Raw genomic sequence first — 11513 nt, 5'->3', positions numbered from 1 at the left:
GTGTGTGTGTGTGTGTGTGTGGGTGTTAAGTATCTGAGGCTGGAAACCGATCCCAGGTCCTCCCAACTCTGGGGCTAGCGCTCTTACTCACTGCACCACCTAGCCACCCCAGCAAATACTTTTGAAAAGGTGCATGGTCAAAGGAGAAAGTAGAATAAATGGGTGGTGGGATAGGGTGGAGGGAAATATAGTTAGTCTTTCTGAATATGACTACTATGGAAATGTTTTGCATAATTACACATGTATAACCTATATTGAATTGCTTGTCTTCTCAATGGGGATGGGTGAGGAGGGAAGAAGAGAGAATTTGGAACTCAGTTTTAAAAACTAATGTTAAAAATTGTTTTTACATGCAATCGAGAAATAAGATATACAGGCAGTGGGGTATAGAAATTTATCTTGCCTTAAAAGAAAGTAAGGGGAAGAGGGTTTGGGGGAAGTTGGGGGGGGAATAGAAGGGAGTGCAGATTGGGGAGGGGGTAGTAATTAGTATGCATGCCATCTTGGGGTGGGGGTAGCGGAGAGATGGGGAGAAAATTTGGAACTCTTAAATCTTGTGGAAATGAATGTTGAAAACTAAAAGTAATAAATGCTGGTGGAAAAAAAAAGAAAAATTATTAGCTACAACTTTTGCTTATTTACTGGGGACAAAATGCAATATTTAAATGTATATCCAGTTTTATAATGAAATTCAGTAAGAAAAATAGGATTCAACTTAGAGAAATATACTTTATTGTCCCCTTTTTAGGAATACATTTCTAGAGTAAAGTTTTGTTGTTCCAGTTCATTAATATGTACTTATGTAATCTATTTGTAAATCCTAGTAAACATCATTATAAGGTTAAGCTGAAAATACGCCCTAATCCTTTTGAAATTGCTTTATTTTTCACTTAAGGGATCTTCATATACCTTTTAACAATTATAATTTATTTTGGTTTCAAAGGAAATGTTAGGTGAACTCTTCACTCCAGCAGAACCACCTGAAGCACCAAACAGGGGATTTTTTAAAGGCTTGTTTGGAGGTGGTGCACAGTCCCTTGACAGAGAAGAACTCTGTAAGTTAATTTATTTTTATTTTAGAAAAAAAAATCACCAAAAAGAAACATTTAAGCAATATATTTTCTTAAATGTATGAAATCCTCCAGGAATAAGGAAGTAATGATCTCTCTGTATTCTACTTTTATTAAATCATATCTGATATATTGCGTTTGGTTTGGGGGCCTACAGTTTAAGAAAGACACTTTTGGTAGCCTATTAATCATTGAGAAATTTTTTTTTCCATATATCAAGCCTAAATTTGTCTCTGTAACTTCCACCTCTACTCCTGCTTCTATCCTCTGATGCCAGTCAGAAAACATTTAAGTTCTAGAACCCTTCAGATACTTAATCATAGCTATCATGGCCTTCTTGAGTCTTCTTTTCTTCAGGCTAAACAAGCTGTTCTTTCAACCTAGCCTCATGAAAGTGTTAAGGACAAGGCCCTTGACCATCCTGGATGCCCTCCTCTGGACATCATCTAGTTTATTATGAATTGATGGATTTGACAGAAAATAAAGGGAGTAAAATAACCATTGATAGAGAAGTTGTGCAGTACAGTACAATTGTGCTTTTTCTATATTTTCCTTTCTATCCCCATATTAATTATGGAAACTTTTGAATTCTGTTCACTTAAGTAAGATTGTTATTATCAAAGGGTCTTTTTCAGTATACTTCAAAATATCTATTATGAGGATAATTTTGTCAGTGTAATAGATTTACGTGAATGCTGTAAAAAGTATCAGTGGACCATTCACAAATTTCATGCTTAATATAAATACTAATTTTTAAAAAAAATTATAACACCCTTTAACTTGCAAAAATAGTGACAAGTATTGTAAATTATTTGGAATCTTGAATGACAAGAAAAATTTTCTTTTTTTTAATTGTCATCTTTTCAATGAATATATTAAGTTGGAGAATCAGCATCTGGAAAGGCATCCAGGAGTCTTGCTCAACACATCCCTGGTCCTGGTGGTATTGAAGGTGTTAAAGGAGCAGCATCTGGTGTAGTTGGTGAACTGGCTCGAGCTAGATTGGCACTGGATGAAAGAGGACAGAAACTTGGTGATCTTGAAGAAAGGACAGGTGCAATGCTATCAAGTGCAGATTCATTTTCTAAACATGCTCATGAGGTATGTATGGCAAAAATATATTGACTAAAAGAAACACTCCAGAAATGAAGTTTTTTCTTTCACTGAATATAGCAAATTACTGTGTAGTCAAGTAGAGCCATTGGCTAGGTATCAGGAAATCCTGGTTCTTGTCATGTCTAGCCCAACACATTAGTAACACAAAATACATAAATACTCTGAGCCTCAGTTTCTTCATCTGTAAAGTGAGAGAGTTTTGCTAAATAATCTGTAAAAGCCCTTCCATATCCAATATTCTTTGTCTCCATGATTCTCAGACTTTTTGCAGATGCATTTTCATGTGTCAGTAGATGATATTCTCGTACCATATATCTATTAACTTATTCTAGAACTTAATTAGGCTCACTATTGTACTAACAAAACATGTAATTTCTCATTTTATAAAGAAATACTTCTAGAACTTGTATTATGCTTCTATAATTTCATCTTCCATTATTACAATTACAATCCATTCATACCCTCTCATCCTGTGTAACTTTTGGTCATGTCCTCCTATAAATCTTTTTTGGAGAAGTTTGCTTCTAGGGCCTTTTAAAACTTTTGATATTACTTAGATACCAAAGAACATGTAGGCTGTCCCATAAGTTATCACTTTCTCTTGTACAGATAGTTCACTTTTTCTCATCATACATTTTTTCCTGAGTGTGACCCAAAATAAATCAAAATACAATAAAATATGAATAATGTTTATATGTGGTTCCCTAAGTCAACATGTACCTCACAGGGATTCTTTTTTTTTTTGCCTTTTGGAGGGAAATTGGGGTTAAGTAACTTGCCCAAGGTTACACAACTAGTTTTTTTGTGTGGGTATTAAGTGTCTGAGACCGGAACCGAACTCAGGTCCTCCTGACTCCAGGGCCAGTGCTTTACTCACTGCGCCACCTAGCCGCCCCTGCTCACAGGGATTCTTATGCATAGTGTAGTGGTCAATATTTCTATTTTAATTTGATACCATTGTTCTAAATCAGTTTTGCCTTTTTCCGTTATATTTGTCTACTTGGAAAATGGCTGTAATGTTTGTTGGGAGAGGCAGTTTCTAGGCTTTTGATTTTGATCTCTCTGTGGTACTGACTAATTTACATCAGTTAAGTTTTCTTAGGAAATGATGATCTATGTCAATGTCTTTTCTTTTGTGACTTTCTCACTTTCTAGCATCATGTACATTGTTCAAATAGGTTAGATTAGAGTTGCCTTATTTGCATGCCACACAAAGAAATATATCCAAAATAAACTTTTCTCAAGAGGTTTCCTCCAACTTTTATTTGTCTATAATTTCATAACCTGTAAGTAAACCTAGTATTCTAATTGAATTTATAAACTATTGAAGCTTGTAAAGCTTTGAAGCTATATCAGAAACAGTAGCTGACTACAGAGTATCAAGACTGATCTGTACTGTTTCAATCATTTCATCATCATCAGTAGAGGTCATCATATATCTCAAATAAAAGGATGCAATAAAATTTTTGTTAGATGGATCAATATAGCAAGGACTTCTTAAACACTGACTTGGGCATTAGACTTGGGCCTGGAGATACAATAACAAAAATGACACAATCATTGCCCTCCAAAAATTCTTGGGTGGGGGGTATAGGGAAAGTTCAAGGGTGGGAAGACTATGTATAAATAAACATACAAAATATATACAAAAGCAATACAATGTAATGGGGAGAGTTAATAAATATCAACAGGCATGTATTGAATACCTCCTGTGTAGAAGATACTACTGTGGTCAGTAGAAGACAGTTTACCTTTTTGGTATTTATCCCTAATTCCTTAAACTGTTATTCTTCACTTCAGGAATAGTTCTAACCTTATTACAGTTTTATTCTCCAGAATGAGGAATTTCCACTCATATTCCCATGTTTTACTCATGCTAAGACTAAAGGTTTAGATATACCCTGCAGTTACTAGGAGTTTGGGAATAGATAGTTTCAAATCGTTCTGATTCTAAGTATTAATATTTTATATTTCTATGAAATCAAAGTTCCAAGTACATTGGAGAATTGGAGGGTGGCGGGGAGGTCTTGAACTACGTATTGCTTTTCCCAATTATATTGTATAACTTTTTTTTTAGAGACTTAGAGGTGTTTTTGTATTGTATAATTTCTGTTGAAAAGTCCCTCTATTCAGACCCATTCCCTTTAAGTGTCTCTTTAATTAGGTAATTAGCCAAATAGAATTAATATACTAACCCTAGTACACCTGATGCTATCCCTGCCATTGCCCAGAAGGAACTACTTTATTTGTGGTGTCCTTTTACAAATTTGTATACCTTAGTTTTTACTTCTGATAATTAGAAGACAAAAGATGAAGAAAATCTAAACAAGATTTCATTCCTCCTGAGCTACATAAATCCTGATACTTTGCTCCCAGTCAAGCTGGCCACCTTTCTTGTATGTCAGTCTCACTAACTCTCTCTTTCCTCCTAAAGCATAGGTTGGTTTAAAAGTTAATTTGCATCAAATTATAAAAGATAACCTAAGAACTATACTAGTAATCTTAGTACTGTCTCAAGCCTGCATCTTAGATAAGTTTCCCTATTTATGCTTTGACTATTCTAAATGTGAATAAAATAGTTTTAAAACATTTATAAAATAGTAGTTTTTTTATGACTTTTATACTTTAAACTTCTGATAGTGTTGTTACCAACAAAAATAAATGAATTTTAAGTTGAAATTTTTATTACTGGCCATTTTCTACATATATATATATATTATTTTTTCTCTCTCTCTTTAGATGATGTTGAAGTACAAAGATAAAAAGTGGTACCAGTTTTGAAAGCCAGAATCCAGTTATATCCAACTGTCTGGAAGAAGGGAAAAATATCCCTTTTTTTCTTTCCATTAATTTCTTTAAGACAGAATTGAAGGGGTATTCATCACTGGATACTGTTCTTTCCTAGCACAATCATGCACTGTTTTTACCTCAGTCATGTGGCTTTAACTGAGGAGCATTGTGTTTAAAATGCATACACACACAGAAGGGGAGTATCCAAGTGTGTTCCAGCCATGAATTAACAGCTTGAGAGCTGAGCAGATTACATAGGACACATGAAGAGGAAAAGAGAAAATTGGCACAAAATGGCAGTGGCAGTCTTGGATCAGTCCTTTACTAAAATTTCACATGCCTAGAGGTTTTGTGCTATTATATCAGCTATCAGTGCCGAGTTTCTTTTAAGCAGAGGCAGTAAATCAGGGGTTCTGGAACTAGAACAGTCATATTTGCATCATTGAACTCAACTATTAACAACTGTCATGAACTTCCCCTCCCCTTAAGTGGGTTGGTCATCATTATCAGTAGTGAAGAAGATTTAAGCTGTTTGCTATCATCTGTTGAGACAAGACAAAGTTAAAGTATTGGCTATTGATAAACATACAGTTGACCTGGGGATGGGCTATTCTTGGATCTCTGTTGTTATATTCCTGTATTCAATCCATACTCTGTCAAGTACAAAGCAAGGAGAGGAATCACTTTTCATTGAAAAGTGTAAAGAACATGAATGAACTGCTCACATTTCTGGAAATTCTTTGTAAAATGGCTATGCAGTGTGAAAAGTGAAAAACCTCCGTTGTGGTGAGGAGAATACTTCAATGTCTGTTGTTTTTGTTCTCATTAACTCAGCTAATTGTAGTTTTGACCAAAAAAGTTATTGGTTATATTTGTAAAAATGTTAAAATTGGCTGTTTTAATTTATGCTTGAATTTTTTATAAAATGTTTAACCAAATGTACCTTTGCATCTATTTAATTAAAATTGCTAACACGGTTTCATTATTTCAGTAAAATGTGCAGCTCCATAATTAGGGGAGAAAAGACCCTTTATTTGCTAACAGTACACTCAGGTGATGAGCCAGTTAAAACTGCACATATTATCACATGGAAAATACCAAGCATCTAGAGTCAATAATTAACTCTATCCAATCTATCCAATGACCTTTTTTCTGTAGAATTAATTATAATATATTATAAATCTGTATGTGTCCTTTCAAAATTTTAATGAGCCAAAAGAGAAGAAAATGTACATTTTGGTAACTAAATTATTTCCAGTAGTAGAATCTAATACCCAATAATACCAGCAATGAAGAATTAAGTACTGGTTTCCCAGTATAGCATTAAGGACAGAAACAAAATGACTGATTAGATTTGGAAGCAATCTCACATTATTAGTACAGGTTCTTGACTGCTCTGTTATAGCAGTAAGTGAAAAGTGCATAATAGCTGCACTAAAATTAATGTTCATGAAATTAAAATATGTTGTCCTGTAAGTAATGATTGTCTTGTTTTTTTTCTTTAAGGAATAGTCAGAGCACACACTGATAGTATTCATAAGTGATTTTCCCCCTTACTGTAGGGTCATTAAGGCATACTTTGCAACACCTTAACTGTATAGGGCTTGTTACACATGTTTATTTTTCTCTTTAACCACTTCATAATGAGACTTTTGTGTTTACATCTCATAAAACGTGCACTACTCAACAAAAATGTTTACATTCAGATCAGTTTTAAATACCACTTGATAAAGACATAATATAAAAAGAGTTGATTGAAACCAGTTCAATGCTTGCTTTTTTTGCAGAAAGCTTTTTGGATTTTGCGCAGAGCTCTGGTATTCTATTTAATCTATTTAATTTTATCCCTATGATGAAAATGTAATAATTCACAAATTGCTTTATTTGCATCACATTCTTATATCCCAATGTTCTGTGTTATGTTAACATAAAAGATATTTAGCATCTCTTTGAAAAATACAGTTCAACATATGCCATCGTGGCGGCTAGGTGGCTCAGGGTCTTAGAGCACTGACCCTGGAGTCAGGAGGACATGAGTTCAAATTTGGCCTCAGACACTTAACACTTAGTAGCCGTGTGACCTTGGGCAAGTCATTTAACCCCAATTGCCCTGCCTTGCCCCCTCCAAAAAGATATATATAAAATTGACAACAGATTTGGAAAAGCTGACAAGCACTAAGAAAAATATTTTATTAATTCCCACATGTGTGAATTAATGATACCAGCTATTTATTATGCCACAGGATTATTTTTTGTCTGTCAATTCTTTAATTTGTCAGTTCACCTATTATATATAAAATGAGCTAATATTCAATTGTTTCAAAATTTTAAAATGAAGGAAATTTGTTAAATTTTGCATGACCTCAAGTGGATGCTTGGCTCCTTTTCTTCCTTTAAAATTAGAAAACTAAATACGTTTTTAAACATAATATTTGAACTTTTTCAGGGATCTACTTAATTGAGTTTTTGGTGAGAGATACAGCCAGTAGTAATGATCACAATTCCTTAACAATTATTCTACAAAATTTGAAAGCAGTTTTACTTAATCTTCAGTAAAACAGATTGCAATAATAACAATTCCATAATATTAACCTACAGAAGTTGTTTTCTTTTAAGAAGTGAAACAACTTATCCTTTTTTCTCTTAAAAAAATGTAAAAAGTTACAAACAAGCCAAGGGGGAAAAAGGGGGCAGGTAGTAGGTACAACAACAAAATGTTAGTAAAGCAAAAAATCAGAATAATGAAAATGTTTAGTGTGCTTCTTTCATATCTTACTTAATATTATTCTTTGTCTCATCTAACTTTCAAATCACTGAAGTATTCATTGGCTAATATCTCAAAAAGCAAATGGCATGTACTACATGCCCAATTAATCTCATTTTAAAAACCTAAAATTCTTTCATATATGCATATATGTATATATGTGTATGTATATACATACATAGGCTTAGAAAGGAATTTTTGACAGCTCTCTTGTTGTATTTGCTGATAATTTAAAAATTCTGTACAGTAGGTCTGTATGATGTTAGAAAAGGAGGTATCCCCTAGATTTGCATTTTGGTGATAGAAAAATTTTTTTATAATGTTTTGGGGAGGAATAACTAAAGATACAATGGAGCTATTGTTGATTTCTCTTAATTTTGTTTTTGAGGGGAGTACAAACCTGCTCTTATTTATCTGTTATATGTAGCTTATTATGTTTCATTACATTCAGTGCTTTCAACTGAAGCTTTTTTTTTATTCTACCAAAATGTAGATTCTTCTAAATGTTACTTAATGTAAATATGTGTTTCCAACAAGTCTGAAAGTGTTCCATATGTTTAAATATCAGGAGTGGGATGGGGAGGAGAGTGGTTATTTGGACAACATCATAGATTTCAAAGTTTTACCCTGATTTGTATTGTATTTCTATTTATGTTTGCTCAAAACACTTTTCACATGACAAATTAGAAAGCTATATCCAAAGGTTTGGTTTTTTTGGTGGTAGAAACTTATTTTAACTTTTTTTTTTTGGCTTAATAAAAAGCACTGATATTACATGAATTTAAACTTGAATTTTTTCTGCACTTTTTTAAGCAATGAAACTTTTTATTGTAATTTGATTTTTCCACATTTCCTAGTTCAAATGAAATAGCACATATGTAGAAACACAACAAAATCATAACCATGCAGCTAGCTTTACTTTTGAAAATTAGGTGATGAAGACTTTAAAAACATTTGAGAGAGTTTTTCAAGGATAAAAAATGCATATAAAACCAGTTGCTATGTGTCAGCATTTTCAGTCTGAAATTATTGCAACACTTTCAGATTTGTTTCAAGATCATACAATAATAATGTTATATTTATACATACTGCTAAAGAATATACTTTTAGTTTTCAGAAGAAATTTTTATATATGTACACTTTAATTTAAGAAAAGATGAACTTGTTAAGTTTAAGTCAGAGTACTTAAAAAGTATGTATATTATCCATACAAAAGTTATGTTTACGCTTATAATAAGAAATATATTCGTATCTCATATCGAGATACAAGTAATTAAAAATCTAACGTACTTCACTAGAAATCTTTCACACACTTGGCAAGATAATATCATAGGTCTTATAACCCCTCTTTTCAACCTTCTCAATTATAACATTTTGGGAGGGGGGAATACCCACAAACACTTAATTGCAAAATCTTTCTCAATAGCTGCAGCTTGCTGTTGGATGCCTACCGTAACTTTTGTTTTAAAATATAAATATATATATAATATATAAATAGTTTTTCAGATATTTTCTTCAGCATTTTTAAAATAAATTTCCAAAAACTAAAACAGAGTTTATGTATTTTTGTCAATGAAGAGATTTCTTTTGTAGTTGATAGAATTTGTTTTTTCAGTTTGATATTTAGTAATCAGTATTAATGTGTAAATTTTTTTCCAGTTTTGATTTTGAAAAGTATAGCACTTTTTTTTTATCTAAATGGTTTATTTACCTGGGTTGAAATTTGTTGCCCATATGTTAAAATTGTTGGATATTTTAGAACTTAAAAATGGATATGACAATAATGTTTATTTTTATTTACAGCTTTTGTCAGTTGAACTTTTCCTGATCTTGAATGATTTCTTATAAAGTGTGACATGGATCATTTTCCCTGTGGACACCAATTACTTCACTGCCACAGAAGTTTCAAATTCCATAGATAGAAATTACTTGTTTTGGGGAAATTAAAAGTGAAAAGCTTATAATATTTTTTTCAAGAGAATTAATACACTTCAATCTGTTCCCAATTCAAATAGTTATAACTTTTGCTTTCCACTGTTTGTCAAATAGTTTACTAAATTATTGTGTAACTATTTGTTTCTGTCTCCACAAACCCCAAGTGTATATGCTCATTTCCTTCATGTATGATATTCCAAGCCAGCAAGTAAGTGTATTTCTGATTTGACTACACCTCAGAGGAATAATGAATGTCAGTTTTGCCAATATTTTTCACATGAGGATAATAATTGATGAAAATGTATAGTGTATAGATTATTAATAAATCAGTATTAATTTAGTGTGGGTTTTTTGGCTAAAGGATTTAAAATGGGAATAAGTTGTGATGGAATTGTGTTCATTTGAAACTTTAGCATTTTTAAATTGTACTTTCATTATGAATGGTTAAAACATTCAGCTAAAAATATGCACGTTGCAAAATGAAAATAAACATAGCAGAAGGCAATGCAAGGGGGTATATTGTGTTTTAAGTATATCCATTTTTTTCTTTGTAAATAAACAGTACTATATTACTATAGACTTGACCTCTACTAAATGTAATAGAACTAAGAGATACATCCTGCTTTCCAGTTATGCAACTGCTTCATTGTAAAAGCAACACCAAAAGTTAATATGATAAAGAAACAAAAGTAAGTTTTTCTACCATCGCCCATTCACTGGGCAAGCATGATTAAAGTAGAGTTCTAGCTTCTGTATACCTTATACTGTACATGCAGATTTTTTTTTAGTTCACTGATACTTCTTTTTAAGTTGATCTTGCTGAGTCCCAGTTGCCGTCTTGAAGGTAATTATAGGAATATGCATTTTAAATAAGGTTGCAAATCCATTTGTCTGTATAGTTTCGTACAAACTACAAGCATACTGTTGCAAACACTGAAATGTGTCAGACTTCACAGTTATCTTACATACATATAATTGAACTTTGTCATTACAACAAAGGATTAAAATAAGGTAATGGAATATTTTTGTAAATAAATACCTATCTAGCTGGTATTTTCAAAGAAAAAATGTATAATATATGTTTCTGAAAAAAATGTTCATATATATGTATATGAATGTGTCATTATTCTGAAGGAATCTGATTGGGCAAAATAAACTACTCAAATCTCTCCTGAAGCAAAATAACCCCTATTCTGGAAATTTAAGTGTTTTTAGTTTTTTTCCTCTTAATGTGAGTTATAATTCTACCAAAGCTGTTCAGTTTTAGGCCAAGGAAATACATAGGAATTGCCTATAATAGCAAAGGGAAGAATGGAGGCAGGTAATCAGATACTGAAGGGATAAGAAAGTATTGTTTCTCAAATAACTGAGTACTCAAGGCAAGAGGTGTTTATTTTGATTTTTGTCTGGAAATATCCAACTAATTGCTATTGTTATTAACGAACACTTGGCTGGTATGTTTATATGTGTTCAGAATGCCAATAGCTAATAATGATTCCTGAAGACTCTTTTCTGTAAATTGATTGGGGGAGGGTGTAAAAAGTTGAAATTAAAGAACCCCAGAGGTATTACTCCTTTTCATAGTATTTCCATTATACTTGGAAGTTAAAGACCATGGCAATTATATGTCCTTAGATGAATATGTTAAAAAGTTGGGGAAGAGCATGTTGTTCTTTTGTAATTTGGCCTTTCAACACATGGTGGCAGTCCTGTCATGCTTCTTTCAGCATTAGGGAAGACTGACCTCTTAGATTTCTGCCAGATGAGATTTGTAATCTTTTGGAATAACCCTGTTTTGTGTTAAATTTGTTGACTTCTTTTTGAATCCTTAATTCAAT

At 32.4% G+C, this 11513-nt stretch overlaps 1 protein-coding gene across 4 annotated transcripts in view; it reads left to right on the top strand.

Annotated features, from left to right (window-relative positions):
- The window catches only part of STXBP5 (syntaxin binding protein 5), a 202417-nt gene extending 193903 nt beyond the window's left edge, over positions 1-8514 (top strand). For all 4 annotated transcript variants that reach the window (XM_069069727.1, XM_069069725.1, XM_069069724.1 and 1 more), the window contains 3 exons: positions 944-1055; positions 1951-2171; positions 4926-8514. In XM_069069727.1, the coding sequence (XP_068925828.1) occupies positions 944-1055; positions 1951-2171; positions 4926-4967 (375 nt within the window). In that variant the 3' untranslated portion in view covers positions 4968-8514. The remainder of the gene's footprint in view (positions 1-943; positions 1056-1950; positions 2172-4925) is intronic.
- Positions 8515-11513: the final 2999 nt, after the last annotated feature.

The sequence above is a fragment of the Petaurus breviceps genome, unplaced genomic scaffold (assembly GCF_028583685.1).
Source record: "Petaurus breviceps papuanus isolate PSGF00001 unplaced genomic scaffold, PetGlider_PUasm1.0 90784, whole genome shotgun sequence".
NCBI classification, from domain to species: domain Eukaryota; kingdom Metazoa; phylum Chordata; class Mammalia; order Diprotodontia; family Petauridae; genus Petaurus; species Petaurus breviceps.
The sequence above is the reverse complement of the archived record's forward strand: the minus strand, read 5'-3'. Positions and strand labels throughout refer to the sequence as shown.